General features: G+C 43.4%; 1 protein-coding gene across 1 annotated transcript in view; it reads left to right on the forward strand.

Moving 5' to 3' along the window:
* Window positions 1-26,602, forward strand: part of LOC124593835 (monocarboxylate transporter 12-like) — a 169,371-nt gene that overhangs the window by 108,829 nt on the left and 33,940 nt on the right. The window contains exons 3-5 of the mRNA XM_047132183.1: window positions 1,118-1,286; window positions 4,788-4,952; window positions 18,781-19,090. Of these exons, the coding sequence (XP_046988139.1) occupies window positions 1,118-1,286; window positions 4,788-4,952; window positions 18,781-19,090 (644 nt within the window). The remainder of the gene's footprint in view (window positions 1-1,117; window positions 1,287-4,787; window positions 4,953-18,780; window positions 19,091-26,602) is intronic.

Here is a 26,602-nt window from a genome sequence, read left to right on the forward strand (position 1 = left end):
AAAGGGAGGTAATGACAGTGGCACGTAATGTGCCCTCCGCCACACACCGTTGGGTGGCTTGCGGAGTATAAATGTAGATGTAGATGTAGATTTGAGTCTATTAGATTTAATGGAGGAATCAGTTACATTTCAATACGATTTGCATGCGCCATCTGCCGCAGTTCAACGATGTCAGTAACCGATAAGTGATCTACAGGGTCTTTCAGATAAGTTGTTTCTCTCTGTAACTTAAAAAAATAATAATAGAAAGGAATACTTATTTTGGAAGGAAAGTAATAAGCAAAAAGAGCATTTAGTTAAGTAGATAAACGTAAGAAACGTTACTGTTTCTGCAGTTTTGTTTTAAATTTTCTTACTACAGCAATTCGATATCGTCGACTCCCTTCATTAAATTATTCTCAATGCTGAGTTACAAGACATTGAACATACTGGCCGTGAAGTCAACTGAGCAATGGTAAATAGCCCAGAGAAACACACCGTTGGGTGGCTTGCGGAGTATAGATGTAGATGTAGGACAGCCAATGCAAGAAGGCAAATATACATGTGCAGTAGTCTGAGCCATGTTTCAGCTTATAGGATCTTTATGTGACTCACTCCACTATTTTTGAATATAACACTGGCAACAAGTTACAGAAAAATTATGTTGTGTTTAATAAATTGTGCAAAGTCGCTATAACTCTCTGGAAAATATGTAAATATACTATGTTCAAAATTCTGTGGAAACAGTAACTTTCTTACATTTGCCCGTCTAATTAAGTACTCTTTACACCTAAGTTACAGAGGAAGACACTTTATCTGAAATTTCTTTTACAATGAAGGTAGAAAAGCTGAAACGGTTTCATTTAGCAGTATGTGCATACCATTCCGACACATTAGTGGGCACACACAAAAAAGAAATCACATATTGCACCGGTTTTAGATCATTACCACTAAATTAACAGTGACATTTTTTTTTTTTTTTTTTTTTTTGACGAACCACGTTCAGGATTTGCTATTTACTCGAACAGGTATTTGCTTCTGGCAGACGCTACACAGTCAGAATTAAACGCTAGAGTTCTCTAACCGCCCCACCTGTGCCCAGTCACTTGCTAAGCTGTGGAGTGCCTCGCTGTTTCAGCGTGGCTGGGCGCGCTGAGCACGTCCTCATGGCTGCTGGCAGCGCCCCTGGCGGTGTCTCTGTGCAGGCGCAAGTGGACGCGGCTGACCGCCATGTTGGCCGGGCTCGTCATGGCGCTGGCCTGCCTCTTCGCGTCCTTTGCCACGCAGCTGCACCAGCTGCTGCTCAGGTATGTCCCCACCTCCTAGCAAGCTCTTAGTACTTTAACTTCATTCAATTTGTAAAGAGGACTTTTTCTCTGCTACCATGGCACAGGCATACTTAACCCTCTAGCGGTATGGTGAAGTTTCCTGACTTAAACGGTAAGGTGTGGTTGGATCAGACCCCACCCTCCAAATATCGATTTTTCGGGGTAAAATAAAAAATGAATAATTGGAAGAAGTTTTATTATCAATTAACACACATATAATATTTGTTATAATACTTTCTTTATTATTTTTATAGTCAATAAGTAAGAATATAGAGTACTTTGGAAAAAATAGGAACTTGATTGCAAAATAATACCTTAATAGAAATATTCTGTACAAAACATTTGAAAATATAGTAAAAGTCAATAGATTCAGTCATCAACTAGGAACTTGAGTGCTTTAGAATTTCTAAAGATAGGAACTAAATGAGAAACATCTCTTACTACTTGTAGAAAATAATTATGGTGTCAGCATAAAGTTCTCAATAATAAATGTCTTTGTACACATAATGTAATAGGTGGTTTCTGAACAGTTTTCTGCATCGATATTGTCGACATCCTCTGGCTCAGCCTCCAGTTGGAGAAATTCGTTGTATATCTCCTCAGGAGTTCTAAGGAGTTGATGCGCCATTTTAGTAAGATACTAGAAGAGAAAACAAAAGTTAGATGTAATATAAACATCAAAATGGGGTTGAATCCTCCCCACAAAAGAAACTAATAAGTGTGACGTAAACAGTAAGGTGAGGTCGGATCCAACCCGAGCGCGGGTACTGTGGGTTTAGGATAGAGAGGGTAGCTGCAGGTCACTCACCAGACTGACGTGGCCTCCTCGGCGTTCTCGGGACGACTGGCTGGTCGGGTAGCTGGAACCACAGCGCCCTCAGAAAAGGGAGTGGGGAGTTATAAACGATACAGACTCGCTGGGCTCGGATCCAACCCCAACCTTATCGTTAGAGTGTTAAATGTTACGCTGTCTCATCTCTAACTCTGACCAAATCAGCTATGATTTCACCTCCGCCTAAGGGAGTTACTGGACAGAAGTGCACCGATGGGTCACCAGGACTAGTCAGTTATCCATCAGGCAGCCGACGTGTGGGGTGCCATCACATTTCAAGATTACAAAGCTCCTCTAGCCAGCAATGTCTCACTTTTAAATTACAGTTTGTTCATTCTGTTTTAATGACAACAAGTTGTGGCCTGAGGACTGAATAGATCACATTTCTCTACTTCTCACAAAGAAATACTCTTGGCGATAGTATTCATCTACACTACTGGCCATTAAAATTGCTACGCGACGAAGGTGACGTGCTACAGACGCGAAATTTAACCGACAGGAAGAAGATGCTGTGATACGCAAATGATTAGTTTTTCAGAGCATTCACACAAGGTAGGCGCCGGTGGCGACACCTATAACGTGTTGGCATGAGGAAAGTTTCCAACCGATTTCTCATACACAAACAACAGTTGACCAGCGTTGTCTGGTGAAACGTTGTTGTGACGCCTCGTGTAAGGAGGAGAAATGCATACCATCACGTTTCCTACTTTGATAAAGGTCGGATTGTAGTCTGTGGCGATTGCGGTTTATCGTATCGCGACATTGCTGCTCGAGTTGGTCGAGATCCAATGACTGTTAGCAGAATATGGAATCAGTGGATTCAGGAGGGTAATATGGAACGCCGTGCTGGATCCCAACGGCCTCGTATCACTAGCAGTCGAGATGACATGCATCTTATCCGCATGGCTGTAACGGATCGTGCAGCCACGTCCCGATCCCTGAGTCAACAGATGAGGACGTTTGCAATACAATAACCATCTGCACGAACAGTTCGACGACGTTTGCAGCAGCATGGACTATCAGCTCGGAGACTATGGTTGCGGTTACCTTTGACGCTGCATCGGAAACAGGAGCGCCTGCGATGGTGTACTCAACGACGAACCTGGGTGCACGAATGCCAAAACGTAATTTTTTCGGATGAATCCAGGTTCTGTTTACAGCATCATGATGGGCGCATCTGTGTTCGAAGACATCGCGGTGAACGCACATTGAAAGCGTGTATTCATCATCGCAATACTGGAGTATCACCCGGCGTGATGGTATGGGGTGCCAATGGTTACACGTCTCGGTCACCTCTTGTTCGCATTGACGGCACTTTGAACAGTGGACGTTACGTTTCAGATATGTTACGACCAGTGGCTCTACACTTCAATCGATCCCTTCGAAACCCTACATATCAGCAGGATAATGCACGACCGCATGTTGCAGGTCCTGTACGGGACTTTCTGGATACAGAACATTTTCAACTGCTGCCCTGGCCAGCACATTCTCCAGATCTCTCACCAATTGGAAATTTTCTGTATGCAGAAAGTCCCGTACAGGACCTGCAAGTTGCGGTCGTGCATTATCCTACTGAAATGTAGGGTTCGTAAGGGATCGATTGAAGTGTAGAGCCACTGGTCTTAACACATCTGAAATGTAACGTCCACTGTTCAAAGTGCCGTCAATGCAAACAAGAGGTGACCGAGACGTGTAATCAATGGCTCCCCACAACATCACGTCGGGTGATACGCCAGTATGGCGTTGACGAATACACGCTTCCAATGTGCGTTCACCGCGATGTCGCCAAACACGGATGCGACCATCATGATGCTGGAAACAGAACTTGGATTCATCCGAAAAAATGACGTTTTGGCATTCGTGCACCCAGGTTCGTCGTTGAGTACACCATCGCAGGCGCTCCTGTTTCCGATGCAGCGTCAAGGGGAATCGGAGCCATGGTCTTCGAGCTGATAGCCCATGCTGTGCAAACGTCGTCGAAGTGTTCGTGCAGATGGTTGCTGTCTTGCAAACGTCCCCATCTGTTGACTTAGGGATCGAGACGTGGCTCCACGATCCGTTACAGCCTTGCGGATAAGAGGCCTGTCATCTCCACTGCTAGTGATACGAAGCCGTCGGAATCCAGCACGGCGTTCCGTACTATCCTCCTGAACCCACCGATTCATATTCTGCTAACAGTCATTGGATCTCGACCAACGCGAGCAGCAATGTCGCGATACGATAAACCGCAATCGTGATAGGCTACAATCCGACCTTTATCAAAGTCGGAAACGTGATGGTACGCATTTCTTCTCCTTACACGAGGCATCACTACAACGTTTCACCAGGCAACGCCGGTCAAGTGCTGTTTGTGTATGAGAAATCGGTAGGAAACTTTCCTCATGTCAGTACGTTGTAGGTGTCGCCACCGGCGCCTATCTTGTGTTAATGCTCTGGAAAGCTAATCATTTGCATATCACAGCATCTTCTTCCTGTCGGTTAAATTTCGCGTCTGTAGCACGTCATCTTCGTGGTGTAGCAATTTTTATGGTCAGTAGTGTAATACTTGTTGAACAGTTGAAGTCGAGGACTTGTCTTACAGTCTGGAGCACACTGTTCTTCAGAATATCTAGTGAAGTACCTGGTGACGTCGCGTTGATGTGTTGCAGTTACGGCGTTCTGCTGGGCATGTCTAGCGGCCTGGTGCGAGAGACGGCGTCGCTGACGCTGGGCCACTACTTCAGGCGGCGCCGCGAGTTCGTCGAGATGGTGGTGCAGGCGGGCGCTGGCGTCGGCATCGCGCTCTTCTCAGTGCTCTACCGGGAGGCCGTCGGGTGAGTCGCTCTGTACACAACGTGCCGCGTCTAAGCCTCTAACGTCATGGAGAGGTTTGCAGCAATTTTGTTTGTTTTGCTCTCATCTACACCATATCAATGGTCAATAAACATCACAGTATGAATCTCACTATTTTCTTATAGATTTTCAATTATTACCTTTGTAGTAACTTTTGGTACTCCTAAATCTATACACTGAGATGAGAAAACTCATTGGATACCTCCTAATATCGTGTCGGACATTCTTTTTGCCGGCGCGTTGTACAACCTCGACCTGGCATGGACTCAACAAGTTGTTGGAAGTGCCCTATATAAATATTGAGCCATGCTGCCTCTGTAGCCATCACAATTGCGAAAGTGTTGCCGGTACAGTATTTTGTGCACGAATTGACCTCTCGATTACGTACCATAAATCTTCAATGGGATTCGTGTGGAGCGAGAAAAAATTGTTCAAATGCTCTAAGCACTATTGGACTTAACATCTGAGGTCATCAGTCCCCTACAATTAGAACCACTTAAACCTAACTAACCTAAGGACATCACACACATCCATTCCCGAGGCAGGATTCGAACCTGCGACCGAAGCAGCACCGCGGTTTCCGATTGAAGCGCCTAGAACCGCTCGGCCACAGTCGCTGGCTGTGTGGAGCGATCTGGGTAGCCAAACTATTCGCTCGAACTGTCCAGAGTATTCTTCGAACGAACCGCAAACAACTGCGGCCCGGTGGCATGGAACATTGTCGTCCATAAAAATTCCATCGTTGTTCGGGAACATGAGGTCAATGAATGGCTGAAAATGGTCTCCAAGTAGCCGAACATAACCATAGTCAGCCAATGATCGGTTCAGTCTGACCGTAGTGCCCTGTCCATTCCATGTAAACAGAGCGCACAACATTATGGAGCCACCACCAGCTTACAAAATGCTTTCTTGACAACTTACGTCCGTCTTCGTTGATCCATTATGGATCGTGGGACGACGGCTGGCATAAACTTCTTGATGCAATAGTTTACCAACAGCCCGGCGACACAGACTCAAGCCACCAAGAACTGTTATATGGCTCCTTCCGTGTATAACGATTTTACGACTATCACGAGTGGGGCCTGAAGATGGCATCAATGTAATACCGAATCTGGTAGCACATAGAAATTCATAAAATAAAATAAATTTCTACAATACATACGGCTGTTGGTAAGCTATTGCATCAAGAAACTTACGTCCGTGGCTTCGTGGGGTCTGCGCTGCACTCGAACCCCACCATCAGCTCTTACCAACTGAAAAAAGCTTTTGACACTGTACCACACAAGTGTCTCGTAGTGAAATTGCGTGCTTACGAAGTATCGTGTGATTTATGTGACTGGATCCGTGATTTCGTGTCACAGAGGTCACAGTTCGTAGAGTCGTAGAGTAAAACAGAAGTAATTTCTGGCGTTCCCTAAGGTAATGTTATAGGCCCTTTGCTGTTCCTCATCTATATAAACGATTTGGGGGACAATCTGAGCAGCCCTCTTCGGTCGCTTGCAGATGACGCTGTCGTTTATCGACTAATAAAGTCATCAGAAGATCAAAGCAAACTGCAAACCGATTTAGAAAAGATATCTGACTGGTGCGAAAAGTAGCAGTTGACCATAAATAACAAAAAGTGGGAGGTCATCCACATGGGCGCTAAAATGAACTCGTTAAACTTCGGTTACACGATAAATCAGTCTAATCTAAACCCCGTAAATTCAACTAAATACCTAGGTATTACAGTTACGAACAACTGAAATTGGAAGGAACACATAGAAAATGTTGTGGGGAAGGCTAACCGAAGACTGCGTTTTTTTGGCAGGACACTTAGAAAATGTAACAGACTTACTAAGGAGACTGCCTACACTACGCTTGTCCGTCCTCTTTTAGAATATTGCTGTGCAGTGTGGGATCCTTACCAGATAGGCCTGACGGAGTACATCGAAAAAGTTTAAAGAAAGGCAGCACGTTTCGTATTATCGCGAAATATGGGGGGGGGGGGGGGGGGGGGTCACAGAAATGATACAGGATTTGGACTGGAAATCATGAAAGGCTTTTTCGTTGCGACGGAGTCTTCCCACGAAATTCCAATCACCAACTTTCTCCTCCGAATGCGAAAATATTTTGTTGACACCGACCTACATAGGGATGAACGATCACCACCATAAAATAAAGGAAATCATAGCTCGTACGGAAAGATATAGGTGTTCATTTTTTCCGCGCGCTATACGAGATTGGAATAATAGAGAATTGTGAAGGTGGTTCGATGAACCCTCTCTCAGGCACTTAAATGTGATTTGCAGAGTATGCATGTAGATGTAGATGTAGAAATAGGGACTCATCCCGTGTAGGGTCCGACCGATATGGTCACGAAGGTAGGAAAGGTGTTATAGGCCATGCCGTGCAATTAACAAAGACTCTCGCGCCTGTGGTCGGCTGCCATAGCCCATTAACTTCAAATTTCGCCACCCTGTCTTGGATACCTTCGTCGTACGTCCTAAATTGATTTCTGCGGTTATTTGACGTAGTTTTGCTAGTTTGGTGGTACTGACAACTCCACGCGAACGCCGTTGTTCTCGGTCGTTAACCGAATGCCATCGGTCACCGCGTTGTCATTAGTGAGAGGTAATGCCTGGAACTTGGTATTCTCTAAATTCTCTTGACACTGTGAACCTCGTAATACTGAATTCCCTAACGATTTCCGAAACTGATTGCCCCATGCCTCTAGCTCCAACTAACATTCCGCGTTCAGTTAATACCGTCGTGCGGCCATAATCAAGTCGGAAACCTTTCCACGTGAATCACCTGAATACAGATAGCTGCTCCACCAATGCACTGCCCTTTTGAACCATGTGTACGCGATACTACCACCGTCTGTACATGGGCAGATCGCTATCCCATGACTTTTTTCGCCTCATTGTAGTTGATAATTTAAAGTTATTACTTTTCCTTATTTCAGTTTACTTTGATCTTCTTCTCGATACTGCTGTATGTCCGTATTTCTCCCTTCTGAATCTCGTTCGCTTCAGATTACAGGTTCCACTTTGCTTTTTCCCACTCATTAAAGTAGTAGCACTACCATGTAAATAATGAATAGGAGCCATAGTCGACGGTAAACAATCGGAAACACATGGAGAATTCACACCAAAGGGAAGGCATACATTTAAAATAGCTTCAGTACTGTACTGTATGTGCCGTATTGTAAACACTTGCAGTTACTGTTCTTGTAAACTACTTTCTACGTGGTTAAGTAATATCTATACCTACTTACATTATCTAAGATGCATGCACTCCGTGCTAGTACAGGGAAGTGAAAGTCAGTTTTGTTTTACCTATTTAATAAAGTAACATTTAGGTTAATGGTATTCCGTGATACGTGTTTGAGCAGAACTAAAGACGTATTTGCATTCACGTCTTCGTAAGGAATAAAGACTCAAGAAAGGCAGTCATTCTGGTTAATGCTTCCCCCTGTAGCTAAACGACATTTGGTTTCATATTCTTTCTATTGCTTCTGCTAAAGTTATTTGGGCTAGTCAACGTACGAGGGTGAGTCAAATGAAAACCTTAAATTAATAATTACAAATCGAAATTTCGCGCCGTTATCCTGTAAGTTGGTAATCGTGCTACAAACAGCGTGCAGAATGGCCTGTGGGGTGGCAGCATAGTGCAGATGCACACATACCGTCGCAGTATCAGTATAAAGACGGCTGCCCCACTTGCGATTTGCACCAGGGAAGAACAGCGTTCTGTTATTCGGTTTTTGCGTGGTGAATATGTGAAACCTATTGAAATTCATTGACGAATAAAGATTCAACAAGGTGATGCATGTTTGTCACAGCAGCAAGTTTACGAACGGAGTAGGAAGTTTGCAAATTGTGTGACTTCAGTGGAAGATGCTCCTCGTCCAGGTCAGGCACAACGAGTTGTGACTCCACAGAACATTGCAGCAGCTGAAATCATAGTGAATGAAAACCGCCGAGTGACACTGAATGACATTGCAACATGTTTACAGATTAGTCATGGGTCAGCACACCACATTGTGCATGATGTGCTCCAGTTTCACAAAGTGTCTGCAAGATGGATGCCACGGCAGCTGATTCATGAAATGAGAGAACGACGTGTTAATGCTTGTGAAGAACTTCTTCGGCGCTTTGAACGAGAAGGTGATGGCTTCCTTGCAAGAATCGTTACTGGGGACGAAACTTGGGTTCACTTCCACCAACCGGAAACAAAGAGAGCGAGCAAGGAATGGCACCATTCCTCATCACCAAAACCAAAGAAGTTTCGAACAGAACAATCAGCAGGGAAGGTTATACTGACTCTCTTTTGGGACGAAAAAGGCGTCATTTGGAGCATTACATGCCTAGAGGGACCACTGTCACCAGTGCATCATACACAGATCTCCTAAATAAATCATCTGCGGCCTGCTATCAAATCAAAGCGACGTGAATTGCTGTCAGCAGGTGTTCTTTTGCAACATGACAATGCAAGGCCCCACGCTGCCCGTACAACAGTTGCAACAATCACACACCTGCATTTTGAGTGTCTTCCTCATCCACCATACTCACCAGACCTTGCCCCAAGTGATTTCCATATATTTGGACCACTCAAAGGCGCAATGGGAAGAAAGAAGTTCCGTTCTGATGAAGAGGTACCCCACGCGGTGCATGAGTGGTTGCGCGGACTACCAGAAGAATTTTTTTCTAAAGGAATTTATGCACTTTGTAATCGCTGGAGGGCTTGCATTGAGCGTGGGGGAGATTATGTTGGAAAGTGATACAGCTTTGTACCACTTCTGCACAATAAATAATATTTAGAAAACTATTTAAGATTTTCATAAGACTCACCGTCGTAAATGGGACATCCGTATGTACACAGGACGTTGAAAAAAAGTACTCCATATTTTGAGAGGTGGTAGTGTGGGCTAAATCATGGAAAAATGTCCGGTAAATGTGGTAATGAAATGCGTACCTTAACAGCTATGAACACTTATTCACCTTAGCTACTTTAAAAATATCTCATCAACTGCAAATTGTTTCGTATAACGAACGACCTTCAGAAAGCAGTAAACAAATAAGTAAATAAACGGGAATATATTTTTCTGTTGCTGTGAAACGGTAGAGCTTCTAATAGAATTGGCTACATGTTACATGCAACTTGAACCTGTAGAACATCGATGAAAGGTGTTCAGTATGGTGCCAACAGTAATGTGTGCTTCTGGCCGACGCCTTGGGGAATCATGCACTTTCTGAAAATCTCCAGGTCAGTCACGGACGCGGTGACAGTCATCGATGATGGGAGTCTCTAGTGCTTGCTTGCACCAAACATTTCAAGTGCCCCACAACCAAATATCCATAGGATTAAGATCGCAGGAACGAGCTGTCCAACTTGCTGGAGCTCACCGACCAATCCGTTGCCCATTAACTATGTGTGTAGGTGTCCTCTTACGTTTTGCAGGAAACAGGTTGGTGTTCCGTTACGAATGGAATGGTACCTCCTCCAGCACGACAGGCAAGTCGTTTGTTCGTACCATACACTGATGACTCAAAACCTTTTGACCGCTTGCTTAATAGCTTGTTTGTCCGACTGCAGGGATCCGACAGTTTGTTGGTGGGGTTGTGGAGGTATGTACGCACAGGCAATGTAATTCGCGTAAAAACGGATCACTGATATGCCGAGATTTACATAACTCTAATTTGGCCGCCGAAGCAGCAACTTCAGTTCACCACAATGCTCCTCAAACCACTGTAGCACGGATCTGGCTCCGAGATACGGACAGTTACACTGCTGAAAGATGAGGTCGTGCTCAGGGAAGACATCAGATATGAAGGGATGCTGGCGGTTTGCAGCTTTCAGCTTCTCTTCGACTACCACCCCAAGTCCCATGCAAGCGCCGGAGAACGTCTCCCACAGCATAATACTGCTCCCACCAGCCTGGGTCCATGGTGCGCTGCACTCTTCGAGCCGCCATTCACCTCGATGATGGCGTATGTGGAGATGACGATCGACCTAGTGTAGTAAACGTGTCATTCACCGAAGAGCCGACACGCTTCCATTGATCGACGGCTGGTCCCATGCCCACTGCAGTCGTAACTGACGATGTTGAAGCGTCAACATGTGAACTCGTAGGGGTGGTCCGCTGCGGAGCTCCATGTTGAACAACGTACGATGAACGCTGTGCTCCGAAACACTTTTGCGTGCACCAGCATTGTGCTCTTTCGGCAGAGGTAACACAGATCATCATCAGTCCTACTTTATTGAGAAGACAAGCCTCCGAACATCACGTTCTGTGAAGAGTCGTGGTCGTACAACCATTTAGCGCCTAGTTGTAGTTTCAGTGTCCTTCCAACTTCCGTAGATGCTCACGACAGTAGCAAATGAACATTCGACCAAGTTCGCCGTTTCCGAGACACTCGTTTACAGGCTCTGTGGAATAACAATCTGCGCTTTGTTAATGTTGCTTATCTCAATGGATTTCCCCTTTTGCAGCCCATATCTTCGCTAGGGTGGTCCCCCGTCCGCGTCTGCTCATCTTACCTTGTTTTATTACCGCGCCATGTAACCGGAAACGCCACCAGGTGGTAACTAATGTCGTCGTGGGCAGTGTTCATAATGTTTTGGCTTATCAGTGTATGTGAGAGTAGTTTAAAAAGTATATCCACACATTTTTTTCTCAGAATATGTTTATTATTAAGAGCTATTATTTGGTGACACTATCAATCAACATATCTCCTCTGTGTGCTATTATTCTACACAGCCGCCATCCCATCCCATTCTGTGGCGTTACGCTAGCGTTTTGTAAGAGCATGCGTTCTGAGTTGGTAAAAGTTCTTGTCCTGTGTTCGAAGCCATGATTCAACTGCATGAATTACGCTCTCATGATTTTCAAAGTAAGTCTCATGTGTATAATCCTTATGTAGCCCAAACTTGTAGAAGTCTGAGGGTGCCAGATCTGGGCTATAGAGTGGATTAGGTAATGACGATGTGTTCTTGGATTCTCAGACTTGTTTGAGGGGTGCGCTGTGCTACTGGTGCTAGATTTCTTTTTTTTATTTTTGTGAGATCGAACGACTCGGAAACGGTCATGAGTTTGTTCCCAGTCTTCACATATGCCTCTGAATTAATGGTTGACTCTCTTGCTAACACATCCATGGATGACAACCTCACTATCCCATAAGAGTGTCAACATGAATTCACGACCGGAGGACACTAGATTGAATTGGTTCTTTTTTATGATTGTGGGTGGCGCCACTCCAGGTTCGTTTCCAGCTCAAACTGATGCGATCATATTTCGTCACATGCAACGATCCGTGACCGAATCGCCTCTCCATTGCTTCAACATTTCAAATGAAACGGATTTTCTTTGGATCTTGCAGTACTCTGTTAGCATTCGTTGAAACAATGGTTTTGTGTTTTTTTGTTTTTTAGTCATCAAATTTCTGACTGATTTGATGCGGCCCGCCACCAATTCCTTCCCTGTGTCAAACTCTTCATCTCACAGAAGCGCTTACAACCTACGTCCTCTACTATTGGCTGGATAAAGTCCAGTCTCTACCTTCCTCTAGAGCTTTTACCCACTAAGTTCCCTGTAATACCATAGAAATTATTCTCTGAAGTTTTAAAAGATGTCCTACCATCCTGTCCCTTCTTCTTGTTAGTGTTTTCCATATATACTTTCTCGCCAATTCTCTGGACAATCTCTTCATTCCTGACTTTAGCAGTCCATCTAATTTTCAAACTTCTTCTGTAGCACCACATCTCAAATGCTAGGATTTTCATCTCTTCTAGATTTCCCATAATCCAAATATCAGTACCACACAATTGCTGTTTTCCAAATGTACATTTTCAGAAATTTCTTCTTGATACTAATAGAGTTCTGTCAGCCAGGAATGCCCTTTCTGCCAGTGCTGGTTTGGTTTTAATGTCCTCCTTTCTCTTTCTGTCATGGATTATTTTGCTGCCTAGATAGCAGAATTCCTTAACTATGTACTGCGTGATCACCAATACTGATATTAACTTTCTCGCTGTTTTCATTTCTGCTACTTCTCATTACTTACGTGGTTCTTCGATTTACTCTCAGTCCATATTCTGTACTCATTAAACTGTTCATTCCATTTTCTTGTTCACTTTCACTGAGAATAACAGTGTCGTCAGGGAATGTTCTCACTGATAGCCTTTCATCTTGGTTTTTAATTCCTTTCTTGAACATTTCTTTTATTTCCGTCATTGCTTCTTCCATGTATAGATCGAAAAGTAGTCTTACTTCCTTTTTAATTCGAACACTTTGTTCTTGGTCTTCGACTCCTATTGTTCCATGTTGGCTCTTTTACACATTGTATAATATGCGTCTTTCCCTGTAGCTCACCTCTATGTTTCTCAGAATTGCTAACATCCTGCACTATATGACATTGTCGAACGCTTTCTCCAGTTCGACAGATCCTATGAACGTGTCTTGTTCTTCTTTAATTTTGCTCCCATTATCAATCGCAACGTCAGAACTGCGTCTCTAGTGCCTTTACCTTCCTAAAGCCAAACTGATCGTCACCTAACACATTCTCAATTTTCTTTTACGTTCTTGTCAGCAACTTGGATGCATTAGCAGTTAAGCTGTTTGTGTGATAATTTTTCCACTTGTTTTTTCTTGCAGTCTTCGGCATTGTGAGGATGTTGATCGTCAAGCTCATACATTCTACGCACAACGTGAATAGTCGTGTTTCCACTTCTCCCAATGCTTTTAGAAATGCTAATGGAATGCCATCTATATCTGCTACCTTATTCGATTTTAAGTCTTCGAATTCCGATTCTGATACTAGATCCCATATCTTCTGTATATCGACTCCAGTCTCTTCTTCCCTCAGGCTGTCATCCAAGTCCTCCCCGTCATAGAGGTCATCAGTGTATTGTTTCCACCTATCCGCTCCCGTCTCCGCATTTAACAGTGGAATGCCCCATGGTAAGAACACTAATTGTGCACCAACTTACAATGCTCAACGATAGCTGTAGATCCAACTGTTCAGTTCTACACGAATAATGGCATCCGCACGATTCACCATGTCGGTTCCATGGCTGTGACAGGATGTCCCTAACGTAGCTGAAATGTTCCTTTATTTCCTAAAGCTTTAAATCTCTTTACCCATAGCACAACAGCTATCATCTGCATCATCACCACTCTCTGCGCACTAACTGTTATTAGTGTTCACTACGGATTCTTTTTCCGCAAGCAGCCGGCCGCTGTGGCCGAGCGGTTATAGGCTCTTCATTCCGGAACCGCGCTGCTGCTACGGTCGCAGGTTTGAATCCTGCCTCGGACATGGATGTGTGTGATGTCCTTACGTTAGTTACGTTTAAGTAGTTCTAAGTCTGGGGAACTGATGACAGATGTTAAGTCCCATAGTGCGTCAAGCCATTTGAACCATTTTCCCGCAAGCAAGAATCGATTACAATATGTTGCTTTTAACAAGTGCCATGCAGAGACGCCATTTTGATGGTCCACCACATCTCAGTCATCTGCCAAATTTGAAGCAGGGCGTTTTCCATTATACATTAACGGCTGTAAAAAAAGGATGTGGGAATTATTTATTGAACAACTTTTGCAAACACAAGGTGTCAATGAAAGTATTCCACTATTTGAGGTGTGATAATACTGACTAAAAAAATAAAAACAATGTCCAGTGAATGTCATACAAACTCTGGTTAAAAATTGTTATATTTCACCTCTCATCTATGTAACCCATTGAATGTAATATGTCTCCAATAGGGGAAGAAGCGCGGAATGTAGTTTCACATTTCAAAATGCAGTCCGCGAAAAAGCGATAAGCATGTAGGTCAATTACGGCAGATGAATGAGGAAAAGTCCGAAACAAGCAAAACTAAAGTTATGGAAAGTAGCTGGTTGTTGCGAACTTGTGACAGTTTCTCTGCAATTCAAGACCGATAATTTCCCCACATTGAACTTCCAGTCTTGAGAAAATGTTGTGGTTCACTGGATCTGAGGATGATTGTATCCATTCATGGTAATTAAAATTTGGCCATTTTTAAAACCATCAGCATTTCGTCTTCATTTATACTGTACTCTGTCTTTGGCTACGCTGTGCTAATATTGTTTTATTTCTACGTACCGCCCACGACGTCCTCTATGTTCTTTTTGGTCTATTCTACAGGGTTATTACAAATGATTGAAGCGATTTCACAGCTCTACAATAACTTTATTATTTGAGATATTTTCACAATGCTTTGCACACACATACAAAAACTCAAAAAGTTTTTTTAGTCATTCACAAATGTTCGATATGTGCCCCTTTAGTGATTCGGCAGACATCAAGCCGATAATCAAGTTCCTCCCACATTCGGCGCAGCATGTCCCCATCAATGAGTTCAAAAGCATCGTTGATGCGAGCTCGCAGTTCTGGCACGTTTCTTGGTAGAGGTGGTTTAAACACTGAATCTTTCACATAACCCCACAGAAAGAAATTGCATGGGGTTAAGTCGGGAGAGCGTGGAGGCCATGACATGAATAGCTGATCATGATCTCCACCACGACCGATCCATTGGTTTTCCAATCTCCTGTTTAAGAAATGGTGAACATCATGATGGAAGTGCGGTGGAGCACCATCCTGTGGTACGTTTAGCTCCCTGCTTGCTTTATTCGTCGACTTCCGCGGGCTACGCGTGAAACTTGCCCGCACGCGTTCAACCGTTTCTTCGCTCACTGCAGGCCGACCCGTTGATTTCCCCTTACAGAGGCATCCAGTAGCTTTAAACTGCGCATACCATCGCCGAATGGAGTTAGCAGTTGGTGGATCTTTGTTGAACTTCGTCCTGAAGTGTCGTTGCACTGTTATGACTGACTGATGTGAGTGCATTTCAAGCACGACGTACGCTTTCTCGGCTCCTGTCGCCATTTTGTCTCACTGCGCTCTCGAGCGCTCTGGCGGCAGAAACCCGAAGTGCGGCTTCAGCCGAACAAAACTTTATGAGTTTTTCTACGTATCTGTAGTGTGTCGTGACCATATGTCAATGAATGGAGCTACAGTGAATTTATGAAATCGCTTCAATCATTTGTAATAGCCCTGTAGTATTTGCCTGTTCCCAGTTTTCGTTTCTACTCCTCCAAACAGTGTGGCGAGTTAATTGTTTTGGGATGCCGTTCAGTCGGGCAGATCACCTGTTTTTCTTTTGTGAAGTGGCTTCCAAAGACCTCTTCCCTCACCTACTGTGTTATATTTCTTCATTTTGTACGAGTATTTTATCTGCCCATCACAATTGTAAATTTTCTTGATAGCACAGCATACTAAATACTTCTAGCCTATTGTTCTTCAGATTTAAATGGGTCCACGCAAAAGAAACCTAAACTCTTCTCGACACATTTGCGAGGAGCATTCAGTAAGTAATGCAACACATCTATTTTTTTTTCTTGAAAGCAGATTCTTTTTATTCAGGAATCCAATACACCATATTATTCTCCAGTATTTTGGCTACAGAATTTTTCAACACAATCTCCGTTCAACGCCTCTGCCTTACGCCAATTTGCTCGGAGAGTGTGCTTTCCCGCATGGTACTACTCTACTAGCCGGCGTCGGAGCCGACATCTTGGTGGATCAATAACCTCCTCATCATAAACGTACTGCTTCACTTGGAATGCATATTTCATTGGGCCAAGTAGGTGCAAATCGGAAGGTGTGAGATCAGGGCTGTATGGTGGGTGAGGAAGAAGAGTGCAATGAAGGATCTCCTCTCGGGTGTGCAGGCTTTTGTGAGGCCTTGCATTGTGATAGAGAAAGATAAGTTAGCTTACAGTTTTGTGGTGGCGGACTCGCTGAAGTCATCTCTCCAGTTTCCTGAGTCCAGCACAGCTGCTTACGACTGCCGGCTAGGGGTGGCGCTTATCGCTGAATCATTTGGTTTCCGGTCGTATCGTTTTCTTTCGCGGCAGTTTAAACTGAGTGTTAACACCGCTCAAAATATCCGGTTTCTGAAATAATCGATTTTCGGTTTTTATGTCTATCGTTTTCCGTAATAAAAGTAGAATTCTAACAAAGACTGAAAAAAATTTTCACGCTCTCAGTTTCAAGATAATTTCAAATTTAATAGCCAAATAAAAGGTATCTTAATCTGTCAAACATTCAGTGATTTTCTAAAAAAAAAGTGGTAGATTACTACAAAAGAACGAGTAGCATTCTCCTAATAACTCTAATTTTTTGAAACTCGGCTCAGAAATCATGTTGTAATCGGGGGCCATACTACTACTTGGCCACTGCTAATAATCAGCGCTGAAGTGTGAAAACTGAGAGTGAAGAACTCTTTTTTGTGTTAATTTGTCCATTTTCAAAAGCAAATCAGCTGCTTTCTATTTCCATTGTACACTACGAATGAACTGTTGTTAAGTTTGTAATTTTTTATTGTTAACATAATTTTCTTCCTCTTTTACTATTTGATACAAATGAGAGACTGATCTTTAATCCCTACTCATATCAAATGAAGCATTGTATTTCGTTGCTACGACACATAAAAATACTCCCAGAACAGAGTTGGTGCCATTCTGCAATACAAAAGATGTCCAGTGACTACAGCGAGAAACTACCGTGTATTGCATGTAATCGCTTATCTCAAGTCACTTCATACGGCAAAAGGGCCGTTGTTGTCTCAGAAATGCTGTACCAATTCCTATGTCATGCATTTGTTACTCGTTCCTGTCGGTATTGTTATTAAAATATCACTGATCGCTTTTTCCATTTTTTATAATAATGCAGTATTTCAAACCAACGAAAATTTTACGAATAAAAATCACACCTGCTTTAAAAAAAGGTTTATTTAAAAACGAAATATTTTAGTACTGCTGTTGTGGTTAATTGATGTTTCGGTCTTACTATTCTGTTGTTATTAAAAAATAAAAAATAAACGCGTTTTGAAACCGAGACCAAACAAATACCGAAAAGTATGGGTTACTCAGAACAAAAATATCGGTATCGGTTTTAATTAGTCGGATTTTCCCTTCCCTACCGCTGATCGGACAGGTTTGAGCAGCCTTAATGCACTGACAGGCTTATCGTGCAACGACTCACCGTGCTTCTGTTCACCACCAGGTCTCCGAAGGCATTATGGAAGTCCCTATGACTATATGCGATGCTCTGGTTTCCTGTCAGAAGAAATTCAATGTCAGCTCCCTGCTTAGACTGCCCCTCCGTTACAGACTCCATGTCGGAGGCCACGTACAGCGCCGCCACCTAGCGGAACTTCGTGAAACTACAGGGCTGAAACGGGAAAAATTCCTCGATGGCGCACAGGAAATTCCGCATTTTTTCAGCCGAAACTGGCCATGAAAAAAAATGTTTTGCATTATTTATTGGATGTTCCCTCCTCCTCGTAGCTTACGTCACGCCGTTTGTGTACAGCTAACTGATATGTGAAAGATATTCTGGAAATCTTCTGAAAGAGGTTTATTGCACTCTCCAGCGTTACGGTTTCATTCCCCTTGGGAACCTAAGCTCATTATTCACAAAGAGGAAGCACCTGTGTCGCTTTTGAAACCCGAAGAGACTTAATGAACTCTCTAAAGACAGTCGAGTGGACGGACAAAGTGTGGTCGGAACTCGATATACTCCGTCACTGAGGTGCGCCCGCCATAGCTGACACGGGCAGGTAATGCGCTGTCGTGCGCACAAAGCCGGTTAACTGCCAGCCGGTGCGGGGAACCGCAGGCAGCCGCGCCTTTGATGTCGGCCGCGAGCCGCTGCTTAGCCGGGCGGGGGGGCGCCGGCACTTTGCGTTAGGTATTCCGGCGGAGCGCGGCCACAGGTGGTGAGCGCGCCGTGCTTGCGGCAGGCAGTGGGGCTGGCGCCTCGGCCTGCAGGCCGTCACGGTGCTGCTGTGCGGCGCCTTCTTCCTGGGCATGCTGTACCGCTCGGCGTCCATGTACCACCCGCAGCGGCGCGCCATCCTGCTGCTCAAGAGCCAGCGCAAGAAGGCGCGCCACAAGAAGCCGCCCTCGCCGCAGCAGCGCCGCCTCCAGCAGCAGCAGCAGCCGCGGCCGCCCTTCTTCGACGTCACGCCGCTGCGCATCCGCGCCGTGCAGGTGCTCATGCTCTCATCCGCCGTCAGCGCGCTCGGAGTCTACACGCCCGTCTTCTACCTGGTAAGTCTGGACTGGAAGAAGGCCCAGGTCATAGCAATCTACAAAAAGGGTAGGAAATCGGATACGCATAAGTACTGGCCAATTTCACTTAATCATGGAACATATTTTGTGTTCAGACATAATGACCTTTCTACACTCTGAGAGATGTGAAAATTACCGAACTGTCATTAACCCATTAGCGCCCAGCGTTGCCATATGGCAACGTTTGTAACACTTTTTTAAAATCATTGATTCCACGACATCAACGAAGCGAGAGTGTTGGCAGCACTGGATACCGTTCCACAAGACTGTAAAGATCACTACAATGCAACAGTTTTAACAATACATTTAAATTCTGCGGCATAAGCAGTGTTGGAAGTCGTCATTTGCTGAATGACGAAGAAAAATGAAGTTCGAGTAAGTATGTTTTACACAGTAACTTATATAATTTGGTTTTTTAGTATGGTTGTGCTTTAAATACTCAAATTTATATTCTTTGGGGGTTACTGCTTGCTGTGAAATAAATTACGTTCGTTTAGGCCGTTTGACCGTCGGTGTTGCCATATGGCAACACTAGGCGCTTGTACTCAGTAAAAGGACGAATTTTCTCTTTTTTTTTTTTAGAAGAGGTTTCTCGCTTGCTGAGGCGCTGGACATTCTTTATAATGACGATATTGAAGGTGATGTGTTTGTTGAGCCTACAGATCCGAATAGAGAAGAATGATGACTTATTGTATGTGCGGTGGCTCGACAGCTCAAGTTGTCACAATGATCTTTTCTTCATGTGGTGCACAAGAAGTTGGCCAAGTCAAGAGATTCTCGCAACTAAAAAAGCGAAATATAATGATTCCAAGACCAAAACTAGTAGCCAAATATAATACGTATATGGGAGGTACTGCTCAGATGGATCAGAATCTAGCATGCTATCGCATTGCAATAAGAAGCAAGAAATGGTACTGGTGTCTCTTTACGTGGATGTTAGATGTCGTCATACAAAACAGTTGGATTTTGTATAAGAAAGCAAGAAACCAAACTATTTCTCAGATCGATTTCAAGAGAGAAGTAGCAACAATGTACTTGTAAAGACACCAACCTTTTACCAAAAGGAGCCGGGAGACCATCTGCATCAAGGGCATGTTCCGACAGCCGCATATCAGATTCAATTACTTTTGATAAGACTGACTACCTCGTCCAGCATAGAGAAGGAAAGAAGAAGAAAAGGTGTGCACACAAGGACTGTAAATTTTCATGTAAAATACATGAGTTCAAGGTTTGATTTTTGATTATTAATTGTACTGTGTTATAAAGTATCAATTGTATGATGAAGACTGAATAACAAATTTGCACAAAACTTGTCTATGTAATAAGAAATTTCTAAAACCTGCTTATTTTAGTTGAAGTTGTAATCCATATAAATTTAGGTAGTGAAAGCGCCTAGCGTAGCCGTATGGCAAAATCAAATATCTCGCTAATGGGGTAATGACTTTCGTCGAAACAACTCTGTTATGTAATTTATGCCTTTTATAGACGTAAAAACGCAATTTTTTTAAAAAATCACGAAAAAAATTAATTCCGGCGCTAATGGGTTAATAAGTCACAGCTGCAAAATACTAACACGAATTCTTTACAGACGAGTGGAAAAAACTGGTAGAAGCCAACCTCGGGGAAGATCAGTTTGGATTCCGTAGAAATGCTGGAACACGTGAGGCGATAGTGACCCTACGACTTATCTTGGAAGAAAGATTGAGGAAAGGCAAACCTACATTTCTAGCATTTGTAGACTTAGAGAAAGCTTTTGACAATGTTGACTGGAATACTCTCTTTCAAATTCTGAAGGTGGCAGGGGTCAAAAAAAGGGAACGAAAGGCTATTTACAATTTGTACAGAAAGCAGATGGCAGTTATAAGGGTCGAGGGACCTGAAAGGGAAGCAGTGGTTGGGAAGGGAGTGAGACAGGATTGTAGTCACTCCCCTATGCTATTCAATCTGTATATTGAGCAAGCAGTAAAGGAAACAAAAGAAAAATTCGGAGTAGGCATTAAAATCCATAGAGAAGAAATAATAACTTTGAGGTTCACCGATAACATTGTAATTCTGTCAGAGACAGCAAAGGACTTGCAAGAGCAGTTGAACGGAATGGACATTGAGTTCCGCACTGTCGCTTGCTACAAAAAGTGCGCGCTTACGGTCTATCCAATGACATATGCGGTTGGATAGAAAGTTTTCTAACAGACAGGGAGCAGTATGTCGTCCTGAACGGGGTAACTTCAACAGAAACAAGAATAACTTCAGGTGTGCCCCAGGGTAGCGTAATAGGTCCTCTCCTTTTTACGATTTACATATACGATCTCCTCCCCCCATGAACCATGGATCTTGTCGTTGGTGGGGAGGCTTGCGTGCCTCAACGATACAGATAGCCGTACTGTAGGTGCAATCACAACGGAGGGGTGTCTGTTGAAAGGCCAGACAAACGTGTGGCTCCTGAAGAGGGGCAGCAGCCTTTTCAGTAATTGCAGGGGCAACAGTCTGGATGATTGACTGATCTGGCCTTGTAACACTAACCAAAATGGCCTTGCTGTTCTGGTACTGCGAACGGCTGAAAGCAAGGGGAAACTACAGCTGTAATTTCTCCCGAGGGCATGCTGCTTTACGGTATGATTAAATGATGATGGCGTCCTCTTGGATAAAATATACCGGAGGTAAAATAGTCCCCCATTCGGATCTCCGGGCGGGGACTACTCAGGAGGGCATCGTTATCAGGAGAAAGAAAACAGGCATTCTACGGATCGGAGCGTGGAATGTCAGATCCCTTAATCGGGCAGGTAGGTTAGAAAATTTAAAAAGGGAAATGGATAGGTTAAAGTTAGATATAGTGGGAATTAGTGAGGTTCGGTGGCAGGAGGAACAAGACTTTTGGTCAGGTGAATACAGGGTTATAAATACAAAAGCAAATAGCGGTAATGCAGGTGTAGGTTTAATAATGAATAAAAAAAATAGGAGTACGGGTAAGCTACTACAAACAGCATAGTGAACGCATTATTGTGGCCAACATAGACAAAGCCGACACCTACTACAGTAGTACAAGTTTACATGCCAACTAGCTGTGCAGATGACGAAGAAATTGATGAAATGTGTGATGAAATAAAAGAAATTATGCAGGTAGTGGAGACGAAAATGTAATAATCATGGGTGATTGGAATTCGACAGTAGGAAAAGGGAGAGAAGGAAACATAGTGGGTGAATATGGATTCGGGCTAAGAAATGAAAGAGGAATTCGTCTCTAGAATTTTGCGCAGAGCATAACTTAATCATAGCTAACACTTGGTTCAAGAATCATGAAAGAAGGTTGTATACATGGAACAAACCTGGAGATACTGGAAGGTGTCAGATAGATTATATAATGGTAAGACAGAGATTCAGGAACCAGGTTTCAAATTGTAAGACATTTCCAGTGGCAGATGTGGACTCTGACCACAATCTATTGGTTATGAACTGTAGATTAAAACTGAAAAAACTGCAAAAAGGTGGGAATTTAAGGAGATGGGACCTGGATAAACTGAGAGAACGGGAGGATTTAGAGAATTTCAGGGAGAGCATTAGGAAACCATTGACAAGAATGGGGGAAAGAAATACAATAGAAGAAAATGGGTAGCTCTGAGAGATGAAATACTGAACGCAACAGAGGATCAAGTAGGTAAAGAGACGTGTGCTAATAGAAATCCTTGGGTAACAGAAGAGATATTGAATTTAACTGATGAAAGGAGAAAAAATGCAGTAAATGAAGCAGGCGAAAAGGAATACAAACGTCTCAAAAATGAGATAGACAGGAAATGCAAAATCGCTAAGCAGGGATGTCTAGAGGACAAATGTAAGGATGTAGAGGCTTATCTCACTTGGGGTAAAATAGACACCGCTTACAGGGAAATTAAAGAGACTTTTGGAGAAAGGAGAACCACTTGCATGAATATCAAGAGCTTTGATGGAAACCCAGTTATAAGCAAAGAAGGGAAAGCAGAAAGGTGGAAGTAGTATATAGAGGGTCTATACAAGGGCGACGTACCTGAGGACAATATCATGGAAATGGAAGAGGATGTAGATGAAGATGAAATGGGAGATATGATACTCCGTGAAGAGTTTGACAGAGCACTGAAAGACCTGAGTCGAAATAAGGGCCCCGGAGTAGACAATATTCCATTAGAGCTACTGACAGCCTTGGGAGAGCAAGTCCTGACAAAACTCTACCATCTGGTGAGCAAGATGTATGAGACAGGCCAAATACCCTCAGACTTCAAGAAGAATATAATAATTCCAATCCACACTAACGCGAATTCTTTACAGACGAATGAAAAAACTGATAGAAGCCGACCTCGGGGAAGATCAGTTTGGATTCCGTAGAAATGTTGGAACACGTGAGGCAATACTGACCCTACGACTTACCTTAGAAGAAAGATTAAGGAAAGGCAAACCTATGTTTCTAGCATTTGTAGACAGAGAAAGGTTTTGACAATGTTGACAGGGAGCGAAATGCTATTTACAGTTTGTACAGAAACCAGATGGCAGTTATAAGATTCGAGGGGTATGAAAGGGAAGCAGTGGTTGGGAAGCGAGTGAGACAGGGTTGAAGTCTCTCCCCGATGTTATTCAATCTGTATATTGAGCAAGCAGTGAAGGAAACAAAAGAAAAGTTCGGAGTAGGTATTAAAATCTATGCAGAAGAAATAATAACTTTGAGGTTCGCCGATGACATTGTAATTCTGTCAGAGACAGCAAAGGACTTGGAAGAGCAGTTGAACGGAATGGACAGTGTCTTAAAAGGATGATATAAGATGAACATCAACAAAAGCAAAACGAGGATAATGGAACGTAGTCGATTTAAGTCGGGTGATGCTGAGGGAATTAGACTAGCAAGTGAGACACTTAAAGTAGTAAAGGAGTTTTGCTATTTGAGGAGCAAAATAACTGACGATGGTCGAAGTAGAGAGTATATAAAATGTAGACTGGCAATGGCCAGGAAAGCGTTTCTGAAGAAGAAAAATTTGTTAACATCGAGTATAGATTTAAGTATAGATTGAAGTATAGATTTAAATGTCAGGAAGTCGTTTCTAAAAGTATTTGTATGGAGTGTAGCCATGTATGGAATGAAACATATATGCAGATTGAATAACATCGGGGAGAGGCTACAACCCTGTCTCACTCCCTTCCCAACCACTGCTTCTCTTTCATATCCCTCGACTCTTATAACTGCCATCTGGTTTCTGTACAAATTGTAAATAGCCTCTCGCTCCCCAAAGATAAGGGAAATAAGAGCTCGTACTGAGGCGTTCAGACAGTCGTATTACCCTCGCGCGATCCGCGAGTGGAACAGAGGGGGCAAAATATGACTCTGGTGCGAATTGTGCCCTCTGCCACACACCTCTTGGTGGCTAGCGGAGTATATATGTAGATGCAGATGTAGATGTAAGTCTACAGCGAACGTCTACAGCGTACGCTAGGCTGTTTCCGTGCGTGTGCCCGCCCGGTGGCCCGCGGACGGATGGCCACGGTATATGATGGGCGGTCTGGCCAAACAGCTATGTGGACAGGCCTGCAGCTCGGCCGTAACCCACCGGTTGTACTAAACTGACCGAGCGACCGACCGCGGGCAGGCTCACACATGCTCTTGTAATAGCACCTTATGGTCGATATCTTATATAATCTGTGCCTTGCCGCAGGCGAGCTCTCGGGCACCCGTAAGCGCCCGTGCGTTGTGGGGCGGATTTGGAACAGCCTGGTTACTCGGTGTTTTTCTTCATTACATATAAATTGAAGTTGGTGGAGGCAGGTACTTCAATCACCGACCCGTCCGAGACCCAGTGATATCTTAACTGCACGTACAATCTCGGCACGCCTCACCGCCAACCCACACTCCCACAGAGCGGCACCTACTCGCAGCTCCTGTCCATTTCCTCTATGTTCGCTACTTTGAGATTCCCGCAGGAGGTCGGACGTGCTTGTGTCCGTAACAGAAACCACGCATCAATATAATTTACCTGCCTTACCATATTCAAAGTTTCAGTCAGAGGAAACAGCAGTCGTTTGCAGGGAGTAATGTTCCAAATAAGTCACCCAAGTATGCCTTTCACACAAACTCAAAGTCTCAGCCAACAATTTAGGAAGATTTTTGGAATGTGTGTTCTTATAGGACAACTATCCTAGGATTTCCACCCAACAATATCCAAACAGCAGACTCTGTACACAATTTATTAAATTGCCAACACTAAACTCTTTTAAGTAACAACAAATTCATCTAACTCAAAGAACTTAACAAATAGTTAAAAGAATGAGCTTTAAAAACAATAACGGTGGCTTGCCACCATAAAATCAAAGAACCTTTTACAATAGTGCTTTTAGAGTTTACCCAAGAGACAAAAACCAATAACAACTTGGCAATACAACTTAAGATCATTTACAAAAACCGTTAAGAATGATAATGACACTTGGCATCATAAAATCGGAAAACATTAAGAGTAATGAAATTAAAAAAATAACAATAATGGCAACTTGGCACCATCAAATAAGAGAAATTTCTTCTGCAAGAACAAATTACAAAGCTTTTACTCCACAGACCAAGATCCAATACTAAGTTAACTTGGCATTAAAATTTAAAATCATTTATATAAAAAAATTTTGAGAAAGATAATTGCACTTGGGTTCATAAAATCAAAGAAGCGCAACACACAAGCAATAAATATAATAACAAAATAATAATTTGATACAACCAAAGGGCAAGGGCAGCTCCCAACGCAATGACAGACGAGCGAGTTCTCAACACTTCTTCCCACTAAAAACGGTCCCCGCTGAGAGCTCCCCGACAAGCCTCCCACAACTGCCAATCACTTACGCACCTTGGTTGTTCTGTAATACACGACAGATAATATCAACACAAGATAAAATTCAAAAATACAATATAACATCCAGACAGCACATGGTAACCACGGCGCCGTTAACTCGGGCGCTCTTAACAAGTTCCGAAGGCCAACACACAAAAATCTTAATAAACAATTCTCGCTTCTTAAAACAAAACAATAAAAGCCAAGCGCACATGATTAGTCAAACCACAGTCTTAGGCGTGCCTTAACGACACCAAACGCGACTATTCCACCAAGTTACTAATAATAGAGTGAGATAAAAATATACAACATACCACTAAATGCTGTTACACAAATCAAATTGACGAGATCGTGTTGCTCAAGTCCCATAAGACCACATTTACCAAGCAGCAGTAATTCACTATGCATGTACTGTCCAAAACCGCCTTTCTTAGGCAGACTTTACCTAACACATCATAATCCAAATATACCAGACATGAACGCAACTCTGGGCAGGTAACAGGAATCATCTACGTGAATTCCTTGAAAAAGGAAAAAAAGAGGCGCCACCAAAGGTAACGCTGAGCAGACCAGGTGGGCAACGATCCACTCAGTGGGATGACCAAAAGATACTCCAGTTGAGCAAATAAATTATTACCAACAAATATCGTAACGTGCCACACAC

The sequence above is a fragment of the Schistocerca americana genome, chromosome 2, assembly GCF_021461395.2.
Source record: "Schistocerca americana isolate TAMUIC-IGC-003095 chromosome 2, iqSchAmer2.1, whole genome shotgun sequence".
Lineage (NCBI taxonomy): Eukaryota > Metazoa > Arthropoda > Insecta > Orthoptera > Acrididae > Schistocerca > Schistocerca americana.